The sequence below is a fragment of the Sylvia atricapilla genome, chromosome 26 (genome assembly GCF_009819655.1).
Source record: "Sylvia atricapilla isolate bSylAtr1 chromosome 26, bSylAtr1.pri, whole genome shotgun sequence".
NCBI classification, from domain to species: domain Eukaryota; kingdom Metazoa; phylum Chordata; class Aves; order Passeriformes; family Sylviidae; genus Sylvia; species Sylvia atricapilla.
The window spans coordinates 3,288,293-3,310,935 of NC_089165.1; the positions used below are offsets into that span (position 1 = coordinate 3,288,293).

The 22,643-nt window shown below is 53.2% G+C and overlaps 3 protein-coding genes across 4 annotated transcripts in view; 1 reads left to right on the forward strand and 2 right to left on the reverse strand.

Moving 5' to 3' along the window:
• SBNO2 (strawberry notch homolog 2) overlaps positions 1-5,694 on the reverse strand; it is a 46,633-nt gene extending 40,939 nt beyond the window's left edge. The window contains exon 1 of one of the 2 annotated variants that reach the window (XM_066336142.1): positions 5,586-5,694. The gene's annotated coding sequence lies outside the window, so the exon portion shown is untranslated. The remainder of the gene's footprint in view (positions 1-5,585) is intronic. The other variant, XM_066336143.1, reaches the window with a different exon arrangement.
• Positions 1-22,643, reverse strand: part of THOP1 (thimet oligopeptidase 1) — a 319,814-nt gene that overhangs the window by 11,673 nt on the left and 285,498 nt on the right. The window lies entirely within an intron of this gene.
• The window catches only part of STK11 (serine/threonine kinase 11), a 31,979-nt gene continuing 19,436 nt past the window's right edge, over positions 10,101-22,643 (forward strand). Inside the window, exons 1-6 of the mRNA XM_066336257.1 lie at positions 10,101-11,681; positions 16,740-16,823; positions 19,982-20,071; positions 20,814-20,946; positions 21,411-21,547; positions 22,049-22,176. Of these exons, the coding sequence (XP_066192354.1) occupies positions 11,392-11,681; positions 16,740-16,823; positions 19,982-20,071; positions 20,814-20,946; positions 21,411-21,547; positions 22,049-22,176 (862 nt within the window). The 5' untranslated portion in view covers positions 10,101-11,391. The remainder of the gene's footprint in view (positions 11,682-16,739; positions 16,824-19,981; positions 20,072-20,813; positions 20,947-21,410; positions 21,548-22,048; positions 22,177-22,643) is intronic.

The following is a 22,643-nucleotide window of genomic DNA, read 5'->3' on the forward strand; positions in this document are numbered from 1 at the left end:
CAACCAGAAGACAAAAGCATCTGTGATGTCTTTACTTCCACCAAAGCTTTCTTAGCTCCTTCCTTCCTTCCCTGACCCTCCCCAGAAGCTGAGTAAATCAAAGTGGCCAAAACCTTTGGATGGTGCAATCCAGCCACACACACCACCTACAGAGCACAGACCAAAGCTGTAATTTAAAAGAGCCACCTCTGATCATTCAGGAGACATTATTTGCTACAAGGAATATTTTTGAAAAGCCATTTCTGACTCAGAGAGCCTTCAAAAATAAAAGTGACCTTGCGGTGGACAAAATTACTGCGGCATTTGCAACGGAAAGTGAAATTAAAGTGACTCTTTCTGCCTTCCTGTTGGTGCCACAGCTGTGCCAGCAGTGTCTTTTGGGCAGGGCTCCTGTGGGGGCTGCAGAGCCCATAGGGACCAGCCAGGACCCCCCAGCCACAACCCCTGAGCCCGGACACCAATCCCATGGTGGAGTCACAGGCAAAGCCCTCATGTGCCAAGGACCTTCTGTGTGAAAAGCAGAGTTCAATATTCACATCTCACCTATGGGATGCTGTGTAGAGCTCTCAAAGGGATTGTTTGGGTTTTGGGGTGGTTTTGTTCGTAGGGAGAAGATCTTCCTTTTCTATTTTGCAAAGATTCCCTTCAGCTCCTATTCAGTTGTACCCAAGTAGAGCTGAGATTTGCTGATCTCAGGGTCAATGTCACCAAGCGCTCTGGTGTCTATAACACCCTGAGACTCTTCCTCACACCAGACTTCAGGGGTTTTGCTGCTTTTCTTTTTTTTTTTTTTTTCTTTCCCCTACTTGCAACAGCTTTTGAGAGGAAATCAGCAGCAGTGCTTCCCGTAAGAGCCATAGCAAACATACAGCTTTACTTACATATCCAAAGGAACTTAGGAAGGGTAAAATCAATACCAGTATCCCTCCATGGCTGCTCTGCATTAGCTCGTGTCTCACAGCACCAGATCTCACTGGTGGATCCTGCAGAGCAGAGGCTTCCTCTAAAGCAGCACCAATTCCCTAGGAAAACTGCACAACAGATCACACCCCAGTGGCAAAATGAAGGAAAACTGCCTGGCAAGAAAGCTGGAACACTCTGGGCCTTGGTCTGTGGGGGGCTGTAGTGCAAGTGCAAAACACATCCAAGCATTAAGAACAGGGGGGAAAAAGAGGCACCAAGAGACCACTCTAGAGCTGGCACCATTCCTGCCATGCCTCAGTCCTGGAGGATGCTGAGGGAACTCCTGACCCCAGGAGAATGGCACCAGCACTTGCTGGACACCCCAAAATCCAACCTGCACCTGCCAAATCTTTGTGCTGCAAAACAAGCTCCTGGTGATGAACATGGAGACTGACCCAGCTCTCACTCTGAGGTCGTGCTCCAGTGCCAGGGGCTGCTGTCCAGCTTACACTCCCAAATTCCAAGGAAAAACGAAATAAAAAGCCTCACTAAATCCAGAGTCAGAGCCTTGCGTGAGCCTGAGGACAGCAGGACAACACCCAGCACGAGAACAGAGAAGTAGCACAGTCCCCAGTTTGTGCCTATCCCGCCATCCTCCAGGCAGCCACATCACAGAAAACCATAAAAATCAGCAAGTTCCAAAGTGCTTCCACTTCCACATCCCATCCTGCTGTTGTGACAGCAAACACTGATAACACAGAGGCCACACACGCGAGGGAACCGCTACAGCAAACTTTTTAAGTGTTTTTCCACCACTTCTCTTACCAGACATACTCCGACCAAGCAGCAGCTTCTGCTGTGATGGCAAATCCTCGGAGACGAGGCTTCTGGTCCCAGCACTCGTGTTGGAAGAGGGCTGGGAGGGGAAAGCCCAGCCCACAGCAGCAGCAGCAGCAGCACACAGACACTGTTCCCGACTTTAGTCACCTTTTCTTGCAGCAGTGCTATGGCAGAGCAGTGATCCTCCAGGTCCAGAGGGAGGCCACGATGCTAAAAATCCCACCGGACATTTTCCTTCCTGGCCAGGCAGCCCAGGTTTGAAAGTGAAAGCAGCTCCCTGCACAGGATGACGAAGTCCCTGAGTGATTCCATCCTATCACTGAGCTGCAGATCGGTTTCAATATTCCAGTTCCCTTAAAGGTTTGCTCTCAGCACAGGCACTAAGGAGCAGCTCCAGTCTGGAATTCCTCTGGAATTCATCATGTCTAGAGGTTACAGAGCACAACTTTCAGCTTGTAACAGCTTGAGCTTTTTAGGTATTTCTCAGACCACCGCTCCAGCAGGAAAATTCCAATTGAGAACACACAAAGAACTGCTGTGCTGTAACTAGGATGGACAGAGCCGGGAGTGAAGGCACAGATCACTGCTAACTGAGATCAGCAGAGCTGAAAACAACCCAGTAAATGCAGCCAGCACTTCCTCCTGTTGTGTTCTAGCCTTTGCTGGTGTATTCTAAATTGTCTCTGTTAAAGGAAGGCAGCCAGGAGCCCACAGACATGCCTGGAGCAGCCGGAGCTAAACCTGCCGATCATGAATTACCACACACTGGGAACAACAAAAACACCTTGGGAATGTGATCCTGTTCTTCCTCCTGCTCAGGGATCAGTGCCCACCCCCAAGGAGCTGAGGTGGATCCCCAAAAGTGTCCCCACCTTGCTCCACCTACTCCTGAGCCCCCAGCACGGGCACCACAGGAGCTGCAGCTGGAGGGAATTCTGCGGGATACAGTCAGGATGTAACAACCCCAGAGAAATGGGAACTCAACACTACGGAACTCTGAACAGCCAGTTTTACATCTCGAGCACCCGGGCACCTTCAAGTTCCTCTTTCATGCTTCTTTTTGATGTATTTTTGGGAAGTTTAGACCAAACAAGCAGATGGGAATAGGACTCAGTCCTGTCACCAACACAAAGGAGAACACCAGAGCCAAAAACACGTATTATGGGTGATGAAACGGAATCACTTCAGGGCATCCTAAATCAGCACTTTGAGCCACCCTGATCTCCTGAATGCTTTGAGCACAGAAAAGGCTCCTGGGACACAAGCACTGCAGCCCTGGAGCTGGGCACAGCACAATCCTGGAATCACCTGGACACCACAAGTCAATGCAGAGCTGCAGCATGGAACAATCCATGCCACCAATTAACTGTGGGGAATTAGTCTGTAAGGAAAGGGAAGAAAAATCTGGATCGTTCCAGAGATTCTTGCAAGAGCTGTGGCAATGGAGGCAAAAGAACAAACCTGCCCTCCAAGGACAGCAGTTTCTACAGGGAAAAGGAAAGGCTTGATCCTTCAAGCAGTTCTTGTCGCTCCATGTCTGACACTCAGACCATACAGGGGAAAAGCAATCAAATGCAGCTTTTTGGAGGGAAAAGTTCCCTTTAGGAGAAAATATTAACTGCCCTTCACAGGTAGATTCCATCTGTCCCTGCTTTTCCACCTGGGAGGAAACACAGGGCTATTTCTGGACAGGGCAAAAACACCTCCCAGGACACCATCCATGCTCTGCCAAGGAACTCAGCATGTTCCTGTGCAAATCCACCCAGCATCACCCTCACACATCCAGCACCAACATTCCCAAACCACAAACACATCCCTGCAAGGCAGAGCTAGGGCTGAGGCAGTGGCTCAGACACTGGGTACATGGAATATTCCCAAAAACAGGTTTTGGACACTCCTCAGCATGGGGCAGAGCCTGAGCACTGGAAGCACTGGGCCTGCTCCCCTTCCACAAAGAACTTGGCTAAGCAACGTCAGAAGCCAAGAAAATGCAGGTCCCAAAATCTTCACACTTTTCCCCCAGTTTCTCTCCCAAGAGATACTTGGGAGAAACCCTCTGGACTTGGGCAGATCCCAACGTTCTGTTTCACACACAGCCACTCACGGTGGTAAAACCACTTCAGGACATCAAAGCCAACTTCCCTACAGATCAGGGCAGCCTTAAGGCAGACTCAAGGTGCACCTGCTCCGTGAGAGGCGTGTGTTCACCTTGATCACACCCACACTTGTGCAGACCTCAATCGTGTAACCAAAAAAGACTTAAGAGTTTTAAGTTTTTTAAAGAAAAATGTCTCAGGGGAGTACAGACCTCCCAATTAGGCCTGGAAGGATCCAGACTCTCATGGTGACAAGTCACAGCGTGGTTTGTTCCTGTGCAGAGACATCCCAGCAACGTTTGAACGAGACAGGTACAGGCTTATTTTAGGAAAATGAGGGTGTAAACATCCAACAAACAGACCCCCATCAAGTAAAGAGCTTTTGGCAGAGATAACACAGCTCAGGCTTCCAAAGGCTCCAGCTGGCAGCTTATGGAGCTCTGCAAAACCTGGCAGTGCTGCAGGGGACACACAGCACTCCCAACCCACCAGCAACAGTATCAGCACATCATTTTCCACTTAAACATTCCCACCACCAGCTGCTCTCGGTTCAGCCATTCCTGCATGGTTCAGGACAAGCTCAATGCTCCAATGACACGAGGATGATGTGCAGCAGGAACAGCCCCTAAGAGGCACAGCTGATCACAGCAAACACCCTCCAGCCCTCCAGACTCACCCCAGGGCCAGTGCACAGACCAGAAAACCCTCTCGGGGTTTGGATCCCAGCTTTGGGATGCCAGTGCTGAACCTGCAGGACCTGCCCTGCCCAGCCCCATCTCATTTTTACTGTAAATTGAGCCTGCTAAGAGGGAGCCACAATCCTTACACTGGAATTTATGGTTACTCTGAGGAGTCTTAGACCTGCCACTATTTAATAAGGTGAAGCCTCCAGTACCAGCCCAGTTAAGAGTCTGACAGCACTGGTTCCACATTGCTCTGAATTGGGCCAGTACAGGCTGCACCACAGCAGGAGCTCGGTGCATGATGGATTATTCATGGCTCCACACTGACAGAGAGGAAGTTTGGATCAGATATTAGGAAATCCCTGTAAGGATGGTGAGGCTGTGGCACAGGGTGCCCAGAGCAGCTGTGGCTGCCCCTGGATCCCTGGAAGAGTCCAAGGCCAGTTTGGACAGGGCTTGGAGCAACCTGGGATAGTGGAAGGTGTCCCTGCCCATGGCAGAGAAACTGAATGAGCTTTGAGGTCGTTCCAGCCCAAACCGTTCCATGATTCTGTGCAGATTTCACAGCGCTCCGCAGAAAAGCAGCTGAAGAGGGAGTCGGAAACACGAGAGTTCTCTGGCTGTGGGCACTCCGGCTGTGGCGGGGCAATTCCCTGCTCGGACAGGGCTGGAGGGCTCTGGGCTTTGCCGGGACCGCGGTTTTAGGCTCCGCAGTTTCTCCGGCTCTCCCCGATGCAGCCCCGAGCGGAGCCTGCCGAGCGCCCCCGGCCCCGCTCCACACGCGGGACAGACACGCGTGGGATACACGGGCGGCTAAAGCGCGGGGGAAGCGGGGCCGGCACTGCCGTCTCCACAGGCTGCTCCCGGCCCGGGCCGAGCCCCGCAGCCCCCGGGCTCCTCACGGCACCGAGCGACCGCTCCCGGGACAGTCCCGGCCGGGGGCCGCGTCCCCCCAGAACCCCTCAGCCCGGCCCGAGCGCGCCCGCGGCTCCCGCCCACGGAGGGATCGGGGCGAAGGAGAGGAAGCCGCGGGCCGCGGGGAGAGCGAGCGGTGTGTCCTTACCTGTGTCCGGGGGTCGCGGGCGGTGCCGAGGGGTCCCGGGGACTCCGGGGCTCAGGCTCCCGCCCGGCCGCCGCCGCCCGGCCTCGCTTCCGGGTCCGCCATGTTTGGAGGGCACAGAGCTTCCGGGGAAAGGGGCGGTGGCGACCGGGAGAGAACCGGGAGTGGGCACCGGGGAACCGGAGAGTCGGGCTGGGGGAGAGCGGGCACCGGGAGAGTCCCGGCCCGGGGGAGAGTGGGCACCGGGGAACGGGAGAGTCCCGGCCCGGGGGAGAGCGGGCACCGGGGAACGGGAGAGTCCCGGCCCGGGGGAGAGCGGGCACCGGGGAACGGGAGAGTCTGGCTGGGGGAGAGTGGGCACCGGGGAACGGGAGAGTCCCGGCCCGGGGGAGAGTGGGCACCGGGAGAGTCCTGGCCCGGGGTAGACCGGAGAACGGGAGAGCCGCCCCGGCGGAGAGTGGGCAGTGGGAGAACTGGAGAACCGGCCCTGGGGAGAGTGGGCACCGGGGAACGGGAGAGTCCTGGCCCGGGGGACAGTTGGCACCGGGGAACGGGAGAACCGGCCCGGGAGCAACCGGGGAACGGGAGAACCCCGTCCCGGGGACAACCGGGCCAGGCCGCAGAGCGGGAAGCAGGAGAAACAGGGTTCGGATCCCGGTCTCGCTGGGAGCCGCCAGCGCGGCCCCGGGTGATGAACGGGCAGCGAGACCCGCGGCTCCGGAGACCGGCAAAGGCCCGGGGCCGAAGGAACCCCTGAGGTAGAGGGAACCTCCGGGGCCGCCTCTCGCCCCCATCCAGCGGCGGGCGCTGCCCCCGGAGCGGCGGGTTCTGACCCACACCCGGGGGGCTCCTGTGGCTCCCGGCCCGTTCCCGCAGCCTTTGCGGGTCCAGAGTGATTGCCTTGCGTACCACATCCCTCCATCCATCCATCATCCATCCATCCATCCATCCATCCATCCATCCATCCATCCATCCATCCACCCCAGGATGGGAGGCAATCCAAATTGCGGGAGCAGCCTTGGCTGTGCACGCCATCAGCACCTGCCTGCAGCCTGAGTGGAGTCTCTCCAGTCCTTTTCCTCTCAAAAGGAAAGGAAATTCCTCACTTTTCCTCCCTGCAGGACCAGGGCAGTAGCTCAAGCCACAGAGGACACAGGAGAGCTGGAAACACTCAAACCCTGAGCAGCTTCCAAAGATTCTGCCTACTGCCATGCCAAGAGTCCTGCTGTAGGAATTAAATGAATGACAGAGCAGGAGAATGATCTGCTCTGGTCAGCCAAGGCTCCTCACTCATTTTCCTCAGACTGGCCTTTAAATATTTTTAATTTCCCATTGCTTGCATTGGATTCATGACACCTTTGCAGTCCCAGGATAGGAGCAAAATCCTGAGGGGTCTCACAAAAGCCTCCCAGATGGGTCTGTTTTTACACCAGCACAGCAGCAGCCATAGGGAACCAATTTATCCCCAAGAAGGGAAGTGCTGGTAGATGGGAACCACATTAATACCGGGTCCTTGGGAATACTGGGTTCATGCCAGAGGCAAAAGGGAAACCAGGAAGATCTGTAACAGCCGTGTGGGGTTCAGTCCCTTTCTCCCCCTGCTAAGCCTGCCACTCCCAAGTTTCATTCATTGGCACACAGTAATTAATCATGGCAATCCTGTCATACTTTCCAACATATCCTTCTTACAGCGATTCTTCTTTCAAATCCCCCCCAGCTCTTTATTTGGTGTTACACAAATACAAATAAGTAAATACAGTGGGAGAACACACAGGGATCCATCCAGCACCAAACCAGCCTCTTCCCAGAACCACCAAACTGAGATTTCCCTTACCAGGATCTCCTCCTCCTCCCATGCCAGCCTGGATCCCAATTCACACAGACTGTATGAATTCATCCCAAACCCCAAGACTGGGGTGAAGCAGAAGTGATGCTGGGCTGGGAGCACTGGGGCTGTCCTGTGCCTGCCCTGGTGGGAGGTGTGGGGACATGGCTGAGTTGGGTCCTGGTCTGTTTGCCCCTGTATGGGAGCAACATCCCTGGAAAACAGCCTGGCTTCTCCAGGAACAGCCCTTCCCAGGCAGCTGGTCCCTGTGAGACATCCAGTCGCACGAAATGGGGACAAAGACGGCAGTTTTGGGGCCCTCATCCCATGGGCTCCACAGCAGAGCAGCTCCACATCAGGGTGCGCCTGGCTGCTGTCGCCTGCTGCCAGTTCCTGTTTTTTTCTTTCCCAGAGCCTGGAAATCCCCTGACTTTCCGTGGGGTGAGGGGTGCAGAGCCCTGCCGCCAGCTGGCCCCGTGCCCCTGGAGCTGCGGGAAGAGGCAGCCAGGGCACAGACCCTGCCCTGTGCAAGGTCCTGGCAGGGCTGGGCTGTGCAGGGGGCAGGGATGGGACATGGCAGGGGCGTGCTGAGGTACCAGGGTCCCACAAAACCATCCCGTGTGCAGACAGAGCCTTCTGTGCACCCTCGGCCAGGTTGTGGGGCTGTGGAGGGTGAGGGGACAGCAGGGGCTGTGCTCCTGCAGTGTGTGCACCATGTGTCACGAGCTCAGCAGGTCTCAGCTGGTTTCCCCGGCTTGTGACCTCCCCACTGGAGGGGACAATGCTGCTGGAAATATTTGAGAAAGCCCAAGAGCCTCTGGCTTTGCCTAATGCACACACAGCCCCCATGGGGGACAGTACTGGGCTGCTTGGGCGTTCATGGGGACACCCTCTGTGAGCCCCTGCCTTGCCCCGCTCCAGTGGCCCATTCCTGGATGGTCGAGTGGAATTTTGCCTTTTGAGGGGGATTGTTCTGCCACCCTGCTGGAAGAGGAAGCAGGAACAGGCAGTGGGATGGGCAGGGAGCAGAGTGCAGAGCTTCTCCAACCGATCCTGCCCTCCCACTGCTGGGAACACCTCGGGAAGGGGATGCACAGCACTTACCAGAATTTGGGGGATGGGTTTCAGTACTTTGGACTCGGTGCCAAGACTGAACTAAATCACCCGGGGCCAGGCGCTGTAGTGACAGAAGCCGTGGAGGGAGGAGGGAAAGGCAGTGCTAGTGGGAGTGGAGGGTTCGGCAGGGAACCCCCTTCTCTTCACCCCCACATCGGAGCCCTCAGAATCTCCTCCTGACCCTTCAAAGGCTGAAATCCCTTGATCAAACCAGCCCTGGAGTGTCGCTGTGTTCTGACCCTTTGGGCACCCAGGGGACTCTGACCTTTCTCAGGCCCCCAAAAACGGGCTCAGGGCTTTCCCACCTGCGCTTTGGGATCCGTGGAGTGCCAGCGGCTCTCGTGGAAAGGAAGAATTTATGGATTTGTCCTGCTCTGCCTCAAAATAACTGCTCAGCTCTCTGAGCTGGTGCTCCACGTTGCAACCCCAGCCGAGTCTAGCTCCATCCCCTTTGCCAAAAGGTTTGACTCTCCGGCATAGCGGGGCTGGATCGTGCTTCCTCTGAGCTGGCACTGCACAAACCCGATGTGCCGGCACCGGTTCCCGGTGTTCCCGGCGGGAGCGCAGGCACCGCACAGGCTGGAGCCGTCGTACCGCAACCCTCCGGGCTGGGCAGGAGGCCCGGTGAACCCGGGAGGAGACCTTGGAACGCCAGTGCAGGGAGAGCAGTGCAGCGCAGCCCTTCTGAGCCAGCGGAGGATCCCCGCGGGAGAAGCGTCTCTTCCGTGGCCGCGGCCGTGAGGGCGCCGAGAGGAGCCCGTTCCCTCGAGCCGTGCTGCGGTCTGGCCGGGGCGCTGGGGCCGTTATTCTGGGGATGCCCCCGTTATTTTGCGAGTAGCCCCGTTATTTTGGGGATGCCCTCGCAGCTGCTTGCTGGACTTACACAGCCACGCTGGGTTGGATGGGATGAGGCGCAGCCGGAGCCGAGAGGAACCGCGCCGGCTGAGGGACAGCCCGGGAGGAGCGGGTTCACCCCAAACCCGGAGCGGCTACAGCGCGGCCCAAGCGCAGCGGGCGTACCTCGAAGGCAGAGGGGCAGGGCCGGCGCCGAGCCGGGCCCCGTCTCCATGACACCCGCGTGCCCTTTGCCCTTCGCTCCTCACCTCCCGCCGCCCCGCCTCCGAGCGGTGACGGACACATCTCACAGCCTATCGTAGCGCGCCTCCGCCGCCAGCCCCGCCCCCAATGGTGACGGACATTCCCCAGGATCTATCACATCTGAATTTCACCTCAAACCCCACCTCTAGAGCTGACGGACAGCTCACTTAACCTATCATGTAGCACCGCCGCCGACTGGAGTGGGTGGGCGGGTTGCTCGTAACGAACCAACCGAACCCCGACGTTGTGCGGTCGCAGCCAATCAACGTTCGAGCGCTCGAGGATGGGGCCGGCAACGCGGCCAATGGGGGAGCGCGCCGGGGCGGCGCGAGGCGCGGAGCGGGGGGGGGACGGAACGGCGGGGGCGGGCGGGGACAAGATGGCGGCAGCGGTGGCGGCGGCGCGCGCGCGGCGGGGCGGGCGGTAACGGGGCGGCGCGACCGGGACGAGGAACGGGACCGGGGCCGGGAGAGCGCCGGGGGGCAGCGGCCGAGGGGCGGCCCCTGAACTTGGGGGGACGCGGGAGGCGGCGGCTCGGCGGGGCGGAGCGCGGCGCCGGGGCCCGGCCCGGCTCCCCCGCCCGGCGGCGGGGAGGGGGGACTCGGCCGCCCGCCCCCCTCCCCCAGTTCACCGTTCGGGCCGGCGGGAGCGGCCGGAGCTGCCTGCGGGGAAGCACCCGGCCCGGGCCGGGAAGGGCCCGGAGGTCACCGAACCCCCTCCGGGAGTCCGTCCCGTCCCGGCTCCGGTGCTGATTTTGTCGCACTAAAAGTATCCTAACCCCTGTCACCCCTCCCTGCCCCACCGCTGTGTCCTCCCTGCCCCGGTGACACCTGTGGGAGGGACCGTCCGGGCCGGGTGGGCATCCCTGACCGCGCTCCGTGAGGGGCCGGGCACCGGGCAGAAGGTCCCCCGACCCCCCGGGAGGATCCAGGTGTTGGGGCACCGGGCAGAGGGTCTCCCCGAACCCCCCCCGGGGTGGGCAGGGCCGGGCTGGGTTGTGTTGTCCTGCACCGCTGACACCCGGAGCAGAGGTGGTGACACATCATGTGCCAGGCGGAATCCCGGTGGATGAAGGATGCCCCCGGGAGCTCTCGGTAGGCATCGAAGGCCTCAAACTTTTGTAGGCGAAAGCGAAGACGCGAGAATTGTTTCAGAAAACTCCTTCAAGGAAACTTGGTTCCAGCTCCCCAACGGCTGAAGCCGCAGTCCGGCCCGTGCTCCCGGGAGGGCGGCGGGGACACACCTTCCCACCCCGGCCGGGAACCATGAGCTCCTAGGGATGGAAAGTCACGAGAGGGACTGGGAGCTGCTGTGGTTCCACGGGGTGGCCTGACGGCCCGGAGATGACCTAACTCTGCAGGATCAAACTGGGCCCAGTCAAGGCCAGTAGACTGGGAAGAGCCCCCAGCAGCGGGACCGGGTTGGAAGCAAAGTGAGTCCCAAACTGAGTGTGTCCCGTCACAGATTTATGTTCTTTTTCAAAGACATTCTGGAGCCAGGCCGGGATCTTTTGGCATCCAACTGACCTGGAAACAGCTCTTAGGTTTGGTTTTCTTTTTTTTTTTTTCTTCTTTTTTTTTTTTTTTTTTTTTGGTTGATTTTTTTTTATTATTATTATTATTATTCATGTTTGTACAATCTTCTGGATACTTTTTTTCCGAGAAGGAGTAAAAGGGAGTGTTGGAAACTAACAAACAGGATTAAAGCCCTGAGCGCTTAAGGAAACAAAAAAAAAAAAAAAAAAAAACAGGTTAAGGAACTTAATCCAGGATGGATCTGCCGGAGCCCCAGCAGCTGGGAGTGTTTGCGGAGAGCGAGCTGATGTCGGTGGGGATGGACACCTTCATCCACCGCATCGACTCCACCGAGGTCATTTACCAGCCCCGGCGCAAACGGGCCAAGCTCATCGGCAAGTACCTCATGGGAGACCTGCTGGGAGAGGGCTCCTACGGCAAAGTCAAGGAGATGCTGGACTCAGAGACCCTGTGCAGGAGAGCTGTGAAGATCCTGAAGAAGAAGAAGCTGCGTCGGATCCCCAACGGGGAGGCCAACGTGAAAAAGTGAGTAAAGAGTTCTGGGAGCTGAGTGGGGGGTGAACTTGGTCCTTGTTTAGCAGCTGAGCTCCTGTGTTGTTTTAGCTGACAGCGTGGCTCTGCTGTGGAAGTGCTTCCTAATCCGCAGGTATTTAGGAATCTCTTTCCTCTGAACAGCAGCCAGCGCTCTGGGTAAGGCTGGGCACAGAGAAGAGGCAGGTTCCCAAGGATTGGGACAGTCTGGAATACACCGCTTCTGTGCCATTTAATGGGTAAAATAGTGTTTTTACAGCAATTCCTCTGTAAGGTCTCACCCAGGTGCTGCTGGCTGGGAAAAGTGAGGGGACACAAACACACCTGGTGTCCTCACAGTCAGGGTTATTCTGGTACATGCCCAGGTGTGTTCCAAAGGCCCTGGAGCTCTCTGTGGTGGCAATTCCTTCTCCCACCCAGGTGGAAGGTGCCTGGAATAGGATCCAATATATGGGGCACCCCATGGGCACAGGGGGTTTTAAGTTTTTTCCTTGCCTTCATTTCTAAGGTCCTTGGGAGGTAACTCAAGGCTCTCCCCAGCTGATTTCTGTGGCTGTAAAATGGGGCCAAGGGTTGCCAGCTCTGTGTGCCTCTGACACACCTGGTTACTCAGGGCATAAAGCCCTCATGGAAGTGAACCCCAGGAGAAGCCAGATGCAGGGCTGGATCCGTGGGGCTGGTGTGAGAACTTTCCTTTCCCTGGACCTCACAGCAGTTGTGTCCCAGCCCTGCCAGGAGCTGCTTATCAGCTGTGCAGGAGCCTCTGCAGCCCAAACAACCCATGAGGGTTTATCTAGGCTGGGAGGGAGAACTCTGAGAGGTCGAGGAGACTGTCGTGGTGTTCTGCTGCTGGTGAGCCCTGACCTGCAGAGTCCTGTGTCTGTCCCTCAGTTTGATTTCCCAGTTTAGCCATGAGATATTTCACATCCTGTCCCAGCACTGCTGTCAGGGAGCTCTCTCACTTTGCCTTCCAACCTTTCTTGACAGCCTTGGCTGTGGAATAGTCACATCCCAAGGCTGGGACCTCCCTGTCTCTCCCTTCCTGGCTCTGGTTCAGGATGGAGCAAACTTGGTTAATGTGTAATAAAATGTTTCTTGTTTTTCTGGTGGAGGCTGAGTGCCCCGTCCCTGCGTCCCTCCACGGGCACATCCAGAGCTGCAACCGGGGAACCTGGAGATAGTTTCCTCCTTAGGGAAGCTTTTCATGTAAATTAGGTAAAAGGAGCTTGCCCACATCAGGAGAGTTCCCTGCTCTCAAAGCCATGGGAATGCTCCTGTGTCCTGAGGTGAACTCCGTGCAAGTTTTATTCATGCCCAGAGTGGGGCTGTGAGTATCAGATGGGTCATTAAGGGAGTTATTAAAAGACGTTTTCTGTGGACGTTTCCTGGCGCAGCCCCACCTGCTCCAAAACACTGAGGCAGATTTTAGGTCTTGCCTTGTACCCAGGGGTTTACTTTAGTTCAAGTTCCTATTTCTGTTCCCTCATCCTTTTCCCTCTGCCCACCTATCCATGTGCTTTATCTGCTGCTTCGGTGGGAATTTTAAGGCAAACTGTTGTATTTTGTGGTCCCCTGGTACTCAGCTTACCAGAACCCTTCAGCACTGCCGTGAGAGGGAGTGAAAACTGTCTGCTCTGAGTGTGGAGATATGTGATCAACCCCAGGTGTCTGAGTGGTCAGTGTGGGAGGAACAAAATGCTGTGGGGTCTCCAGGTAGTGCTGGGCAGGACACTAACACAGTGTTTTCATGTCTACATGGCCAGATTGCGCTGGTATCTCGCTTTGGGCAGCTGTGTTGGAGCAGCTTTGAGCAGTTTATGCCCAAAAACGGCTCCTGTGCACAAAACAGCAGGAAATCAGTTTGTGGGCTGGATCACGCCGTCAGGTTCTGCTTTCTGTCTTGGAATCTGATCACTGAAGTGGTTTCCAGTGTTTCCTGCTACACAGGGAAAAGCTGCACGTGGGGCTTGGGTTGTTGGGCAGAGGTGATGGAGTTACTGTGGTGGGCTCCTGCCTCTGCCCCCTCACAGCTGTGCTGATAGCTTGTCATCCAGAGAATTCCCTGGAAAACAGTTCCTAGACTGTGGTCCTTGAGTAATTCCACAAGCAGTAACACACAGGGACTAATGAGAGTGTAGTAATGAGCTGGGGAGGATCATACAGGTCTAAGCTGGGCCTTGGGCACCTGGAGATGTTGGGCTGGAAATAGGATGTAAATGCCATCCTTGGGTCACTCCTTGATGATATCCCAGGCCACATCCTCATCCCAGCTCTGTCTCCTGATGTTCTGGAGACCCAAAAATTTCAACTAAAATGGGTTTGGGACTTATATCCAATCGATTCATTTTTCTCTACCCCAAAATACTCCATTTCTGCCTCAGGAAAATGAGCCCTGAAGGGCTCCCTGAGTCCTGGAGAGGGTATTGAGGGCTTAAGCTTTTAAGACACAGTTTCCTTAAATCTATTGGGAGAATCTTCATTTCTCTTTAGAGCAGGTGGAGGTGGCTCGGTCAGGCAGACATTGCTGGATCTCATCCCTGAAAAAAAAAAAAAGGAGTTTAGTGGGATTGCCAAAAAGAGGCAGGAAAACCTGGCAGCCTGTGGCTGCAGCAGCAGAGGTTTAATAATGCCGTGTGCTAATAGCCTGACACGTTAATTAAGTGTTTGGGCCTCTGTGGGATCCCAAGTGCCCTGTGCTGTACTTACCACCTCGGCAATTGCTCAGGTTGGAATTTGTGCTCCTTGGAATTCCTCGGAGCGTTAACCTGGGTTATGGGGCTGTGCTGTGACAGTTTGTTCCTGGAGTCTGCAAGTCCCAGGCTGGAACCTCCAAACAGAGGCAGCTCTGCTGGGGAAGGACTTGCTGGAAGTCCCAGAGGTGTGAGCTCAGGTGGGAATGGGCTGATCCCATCTCCCCAGAGACATGTGCCCCATGGAGCTGCGTGGCTCAAAGATTTCCTCTGCTGAGCTGGATGTTTACTTGGGTTGAGAGGTGAAGTGCTGGGACCTCCATGGGAGAGCACACTTTGTGATGGATGTAGAGCTTGGAATGCCAGACATCCCTGCAGGAGAGGAATGTGAATGGATACTTGGGACTAGGAAAGAGAAAAAGTGACACTGAGATCTTCCTGGCACTTTGAGCCCTTGGGCTCACGCAGCCTTGGAGCAGGTGCTGCACTTCCTAAGCTTTCAGGATGTTGTGGGAAGAACCTTGTGAACCAAAGGAAGGGAATTAATCTTTTGGCTGTGTTGCTGGGCTTTGTTAAGGCAAAAATGGCTGGGAACAAGCTGTAGGAAGAATACTGGATCTCACAGTGGAAATGTCCAGGAAGGAGAGTCTGCTTTCCAGGCTGCCTTTGGCATCTTTCAAAATGGTGTGGCACATGGAACAAGGGGACAGGTTGGCTATTTACAGTTCTGAGCAACAACACCCCCTGTTATTTGCAAGGGCAGGTACCTCGTAGGGGATAAGTCTTAATCTACCAGGATGAGCTTAATGGATCTGACAGAGCTCGAGTTAGAAGGTCTTTTCCCTCCTGGTCTCTCCAAGGAGGTTGTACTTGAAAGAAGACCTTGCCCTCTGGCAGTCTGTCTGGTCACACACTTGCAGTGGGCTGTGGTGGGGTTTTGTTGTTAGTTTTGGAATTAAAAAATCAAATTAAGGCTTGTTCTGAGGAGGTGAGACCTATGTTCTGCTACTCAAGGGGTTTGCAAAGTGAAACGAGATGGGAGGTAACTGGGCTGGCTGTCCCTGCTCCTCAGGCATTCCAGAGCAAAAGAGGGGCTAAAAATAGAAGTAATCTTTCCTCTGGGAAAAGAGCAGCTTGGCCTCTGCCCCAGGGGTGGGGGCACTGCCCTGGCATTTTGGATTGGTTCGTGAAGTCCTCCTGGGGGGAGAAATCGTTACAGAAATAGGAGATATTTATTAGTCCGTTTCAAGGTGAGAGGAATTAGTGTTTGTGCTTCCCAGCTGTATTACAGCGAATGAACTGTTGGGATCAGGATTTTAAATGCGTTGCCAACATTTGGGCCTTAAAGCAGTTGTGTTTGAGTGTGTTTGCTCCCCTCTGGCAGCCCTGGTTGGAGCCCTCAGGCCTCTCTCTCCATGCTGCAGGATCTCCTCAGCCCCACTCTGACACTGGCTGCAGTTCCTGTGCTAATTTAATCCACTTCAGCCCTTTGGTCATTCCTATAATTAGACTTGTCTGCCATGTCCACAGAACACTTGGGAGCTTTGCTGTGGTATCCTGGGTCTCTGCTCAGCTCTTGGTGGCTTCTTGTAAATCCAGAGCTGAGAAAGGAATCTCTGGCCTTAACTTTGGTAGTGAAATAATTCATACTGCTCAGGCATCCTTAAAAGATCAGTAAGGATTCTCCTGCATGGGAAAAGCCTTTCCAAGAAGCAGCTCCTGGTTGTTGCTCAGCCTTTGTGCTGGCCTCAGCTCATTACTGAAGCTGCTAATTGTGCCCATGAGGGGCTCTGAGCCGTCTTTGGGCAGGGGCTCTCACTTCCAAAGCTACACTCAGAATTCCTTGTAATGCTGCTTCCCGGAGGCTGAGCTGATGAAGTGTGACCATAATGCTTAATGCACTAGCCACATTGCTCTGAAAAGGAGCTGGGAAGTAGAATTTGGGAGCTCAGCACAGCCCGGGATGGAGCAGCAGCAGAGTAAAGTGAAAAGCAGGACCTGCACTGCCAGGCACCAACAGAACCACCCTGACCTGACTGTCCTGCTCTGCCTGTTTTCCTACAGCTGGCATCCAGTGGGATTTTGCAGGATGAGTTTAATGCAAAAGAGACTAAACTGTGGTTTGAGGCAGGTACAGAATCCCTGGAGACAAAGATCAGAACAGAAGGTGACACTCAAGGGGCTGTTCCCTGAGCCAAGGGAAGGTGGCTTCTCACTGTTTTACCTTATTTATTCCCCACAAACACAGGATTCAGTTCAGGTCTCTGAGCCATTCAGTCAAGTTAAGTTTGGGTGAAATTTTGGAAGAAATGGAGTTAGGAATAAGCTTTTTAAACAACTTTTTCCTTGTCTCTTCCTGCAGGGAAATCCAGCTCCTGCGGCGATTACGGCACAAAAACGTCATCCAGCTGGTAGATGTGTTGTACAACGAGGAGAAGCAGAAAATATATCCTTTTGCACAGGGCTGTTGATCAGGTTTGAACTCCCACTGTTCCCTGCTGTAGTTCTGCTTTTGGGAAGGCCCTTTTGGATGTTTCTTAAGCTTAAATTTTTGCAGCTCGATTGCTTTCACTGCTATTAACCATCCTGCCCACCTGCCAGGCTTTCCACACAAACACAAATTCACACAGATACTGATCAAGGCAATTTTATCCTTATTTTACTGGTTTTTGTGTGACTCTGCCACACTGACAGCACTTTGCCTGGAACCAGTTTGGAAGTTCCTGGAGCTGATCCCTTGTAGCATATGTTATAAATGGACCCTTTTATTTTTGACTGTGTTTTCTAACTACCGTCTTCTTATTACAGTACTCCAGAAAAGGAGTAATTTAATTGTGTGCGTTAATTAGATCAAACACTCTGCCACCAGATCATTAGGATAAAGCAGTGTGACAACTTCTGCTTGTGCTGTGGCCTCGACAGAGCGAGGGGACTGCGAGTCAATTACTGATAGAGAGATCCTGTTTAATTAGGTAGAAGGGAGGAGGCAGCATGAGGAAAAGGAGCCCGAGAGAGACATCGTGTGTTGGTACCAGGTGATGACAACCCGAAACCATCACTGGGAAATGGGCTCTCTCCAAGGATGCTCCTTGCTGGACTTTCTGAGCAGTCCTGATCCAGAGTTGGTTTTCAGTGCTTTTCCCTTGCAAGGACAGATTGACTCTGTTATTTTTATCTTTGTCTGCTCCTACACTGTCACAAAGTTTGTTCCTCCCTGTGCTGATTCTGGCAATAACTGGGGGAATTTGTTTTCACTGGAGCTGAGAGCAGGAATTCATCCATGATTTTGTTCAAACCCTTCCCCAGCTCCTGGCTGGCACTGCCTGTGCTGCATGTCCTGGGCTGTGACAGAGCAGACCTTGAGCAGCCACATGGGGAACAGGTTTGGGAATGGATCCAGCAGAAAAAGGACTGGTTCCCTGAGGCTGCCCTGGGGGCAGGGCCCTTAGTCATGCACAGAGTTGGCTCTTTGCAGGAAGCAGAGTTTGGGTTATTGATAAAAAAAAAAACCAACTCCTAATTTTCAGACCAACTGTTGTGGGATTGGAAATTTGAGCTGTGGAAGGAAGGGTTCTGTTCCCACCTGAGTGTTCTGTTGCTGTTGGAAGTGCACTGCAGGCTTGAGCTGTTTGTCATAGACTCACAGAATGGCTTGGGTTAAAAGGACATTAAAGCTCTTCCCATCCATTGGCAGGGATATCTTCCACTAGTCCATCTTGCTCCAAGCCCCATCCAGCCTGGCCTTGGACATTTCCAGAGATCCAGGGGCAGCCACAGCTTCTCAGGGAAACCACTGCCAGTGCCTCTTCACCCTCACAGGGAGGATTTTTTCCTAATCTCACATCTAACCCCCCTCTCAGTGTGAAGCAATTTCCCCTTGTCCTGTCACTGCGTGCTCAAAAATCCCTCTCCATCTTTTTGTAGGCTCCATTCAGGTTAAGACCGTGTTTGAGCAACTCACCTAATAAAAACCTTCAGTGATTTTTCTGTGGGAAAGGGAAAGCTGTGGTAACTGATTAAAAATATTAACGACTTTTAGTATTTAAGGGCTGCAGCAGTGGCTGGGAGTGCAGGGCTGATGGTGAATGGAGAACTCATCCAGGCAGAAAATGAACCCAGTTCCATGAGCAGCATCCCAGGGATCCTGTTACCTGTGTGTACAGCTGAATGTGGGAGCAGAACCCCTTGAGGAGGAGAACTGAGAGGTTGAGGCACCTGTAATATATCTGCTTCAGCCTGGAAGTCTGTTCTCTAATCTGGTTGATCAACCTGAAGTGGATCAGTGACCAGGGAGGGGTGAGGAGCAGCCTGGCTGTTAATGACACCCAGTCAGGCTGTCCTTGAGCCTCTTTGCTCCCCAGGAGCTGGTCTGGATTATCTCCCATCACTGTTACTCTCCTGACAGTGGGAGAGTTGATATCTTCCACATCACTCTTGATAGAAGTAGTTCACAGATTTCTTACAGAGTAGGAATGAATTTTGGGAGCTCTTTTTATTGATTTGCTGTGATTGGTTTAGTGTCTTCATGCCCATCACAAAATCTTGTTTAGGGTATATTTAGAGCATTTTAGGGTCTCTCTGAAGTGCAGCTCATAGGGAATGGAGCAGGAATTTAATGAGTTTTCAGTGTTTGGAGCTGCTAAATGGAACATGCTGGAAAGGGGCAACAGAGACTTCAGCCCAAATCCTACACAGGACAGGAATCTCCCTTCTGCCTCTTCTATCTCAGGTGGCTTCTTGGGGCAAAAGTGACTTATTTTGGACTTATGTTAAGAAGGCAGCTGCCTGGAGGAATAACTCACCATCTTGGGATTGCAGAGGAGCCCTGGCAGCCTCTGCTCTGTCAGGACACTCCCCAGTGTCCCAGGATCTGTTCTCCCAGGCCCCTCCAAGTCAGACTTTGCCTTCAAAAGCCCCGGGAGAGGAGGAAACAGGCAATTACAGCATCAAGCAGTCAGGTTCCCATTTTTTGGCCCTAACATTAAAGCTTACAAAGATAAAAACTGGAATGTGCTGCAAGGGAACAAATGCTGCAAAGTGCCACCAACTCTTGGCATTCTGTTGTAACAGTTTTTATCCATGTGGTTTGAAAAAGCTTCCCAACTCTCCAAGGATCCTTTTTCCTGCTACTGGAATACTCCCGTGGAGCTGGGAATAAGCAGCAGCTGTTCCACAGAGCACACAACTGCGTTGTTTGGGATGAGAATGAGGAATAACCAACTTTGGTGGTGGGAGCTCACTGTCATCTCAGGTGCAGAACACCCAGGGCACTGGAGGAATGGACTGCAGCTCTTCTGCCAGGGAGTTCCTGACTTTCTGTGCCCACTTCAGGGTGTTTTCCTGTTCTCTTGTCATGCCTCTGAGATCTCCAGCTTATTTTCTATGGAGTTCCCATCCTGTTCCAGGTCTGGTCACGGAGCTGGAGATGCTCATTTGGCAGAAGGATTTTCCTGTAGGTGCTTTCCTGTCCTGTGGGAGCTGAAGGAACATCCCTCAGTACTTGGGGAGTGCAGCCATTCCCTCTGGGATGAGGCTGCTGCCCGTCTGAGGAATGTTTAACTCTGAGGAATGTTAACCCTGGAGCTTCCTTAACTCTGCCCTCACGTATATGGTGATGGAGTACTGTGTGTGTGGGATGCAGGAAATGCTGGACAGTGTCCCAGAAAAGAGATTTCCAGTGTTTCAGGCTCACGGGTAAGTTCTGTTCCTCTCCCCACTGTGTTCTCTCGAGTGGAGAGCATGTTCTGCTCTGCTCAGGCTGCATTTGAAAGCAAACCTGGCTTTGTGCAATAATTTCATATTTTACACCCGTGCAAAAAAAGTGAAAAGCTCTTGAAGTGGCCAGCAGGGATTACCCTGAGATTTTGGGTTGATTTTTCTGTTATTTTTTGTTTGCTTCCTGAGGGGCCCAATAACCCTCCCTGGTCCCTGTGCTCCTGCCTTGCCAAGGGGTGTGAGGGGGGAATCTCCTGCCTAAATGGAGGTCAAGCCACAGTTCAGCATCAGAAAATACTTTAAAGGCCTTGGGGTGGATGAGGGATTGGCAACATCCAGCAGGATCTGGTAGCTGGGGTAACTAGCCGGGATAAGCTGGAGCCTCTTTTGCTCCTCAAGGATGGAAATCTGAGAATTCAGGGAATAGATACAAAAACATTGTCAGGATCAAATCAGGGCAGAGCAGCAAATCTGTGGCAACTACATAATTTTATGATCGTATTTTCATTTTATTTTATGAGATTTCTGAGATTACAGACAGCCTAAGTGAAATTCAGGCACATTAATATTATGTCTGGGTATTATGAGATGAAACACTTGCCTCTACAACTGCCAGGCTGTGTGTGGGTTACAATGATGGCCCAGAGTCTCTGACCACAGCAAAAAGCTCCTTTCTACTGGCTAAAAGTGTTTGATTTTTCCCCTCTGCCTCTCTCTGCAGGTACTTTTGTCAGCTTATAGATGGCTTAGAATACTTGCACAGCCAAGGGATTGTCCACAAGGATATAAAACCGGGGAACCTCCTGCTAACAACCAATGGGACGCTAAAAATATCCGATTTAGGCGTAGCAGAGGTATGTGAGAAGCACAGCAAAGTCAGAATGGGACATTCTGGATTGAGGTCACCTCTGTGGTGTCATTGATTTATTGTGCATTTAGGCTTTTGTTCTGTTGCACTTGCAGAGTGCTCTAAATGACTCTGAATATTTATTGCAATTGGCAAAGCACTCCTTTTGGTAACAGCATGAAACCTCGGCTCAGGAAGCACAGAGAAGGAAGATGTCAATCTTGGATGAGCCCAAAAGTGGGGGAAAATGGGGATAAGCTACATAACCTTATCCTTCTTTTTATATGGAGACTGTCTTAGGTAGCAGAGGTGCAAAACTCATCACTGTGGCGTGTGGCTGCTGTGGTGGCATGCTCTCATCATCTGTAGATGTTCAGTAGAGGAGTTTTCCCCTTTTGTTTCCCAGGTGGAACTTTTCCAAGAGTTTGTTTTCCTTGGAAGCCTGACACTGTTTGGTCTCTCCTGCCACAGGCATTGCATCCGTTTGCGGAGGATGACACGTGCAGGACGAGCCAAGGGTCGCCAGCATTCCAGCCCCCAGAAATTGCCAATGGCCTTGACACCTTTTCAGGCTTTAAAGTCGACATCTGGTCTGCGGGGGTGACGCTGTGAGTGCCCAGGAGCCCCCAGGAACTTCATAACTAATGACACCCTCAGATAGCTCAGTCCTGATAGCTCAGCTCTGCCATCACCACTCTTGTGTGGTGGGGTGGGCTGAGAGGGGGGTGCTGCTCGCTCCTGTGGGTGGGTTTATGCTCCCCAAAGTACCTGTAATGCTGCACAAGGAGATCTTTGCTCTTCATGAGTGACTCTGCAGCTGTTGCTCAGCCCCCAGAGGCGCAGCCAGGGCAGTAACAGAAACCACAAGAATCTCCAGTATTTATTTTTAAGTTTTTGCTGTCCCAGACTGTCAGGGAGATGTCCTGGTGGTTTTGACCCCAGTGAATGAAAAGCTGTGATGGAGGCAGGCTAAGCTTAAAGAGGTTTTGCACATACTGCCAAATATTCCTCTTTTGGTTTCCTCTTGGCTGCTTTTGGCTTACATAGTCAGGTAAGAACTGAGTACGTGTGTGCTGCTTCTCATCCTGCTTCTCCTTCTGCCTTCACAGATACAACATCACAACGGGTCTGTACCCTTTTGAAGGGGATAATATCTATAAATTATTTGAAAACATCGGGAAAGGCGACTACACAATTCCAGAGGATTGTGGTCCTCCACTCTCAGACTTATTGAGAGGTGAGTCTTCCCAGCTGGTTCCAAAAGGGTAACATTTAGAGATGCAGCAACTCTTCACCTTGCACAGTGCATGGGATCCTGTTAGTCAGGGAGGTTTTATACTTACAGTCTTACAAGACTCTGGTGGATCGTCAGCACTGGTGTTTTCCTGAGATCCACCAACCCCTTGCACAGCTCACAGCCACTGCTGTATAGAGTTAGTTCTTGCATTGTTTCCTGTGCTATAAGAAGCTTTTACATCTAAAGACAAAGCCCACAAGAGGTTAAATTTAAAATGTCATAATAGCATTGATGCAGGTTTGGACAGTGAGAACACTCAGATGCTGTGTGCACGCTGTCCCTGATGTCACACACTGAGTACTTAGGGTCTGCCATCCCTCCTCATCAGCCTCTGCTCTGGACTTATTTGTCTCAGTCCCATTTGTCTCCTTCCCCTCAAATTCAGAGCTGCAGGATATTGGAGCAGT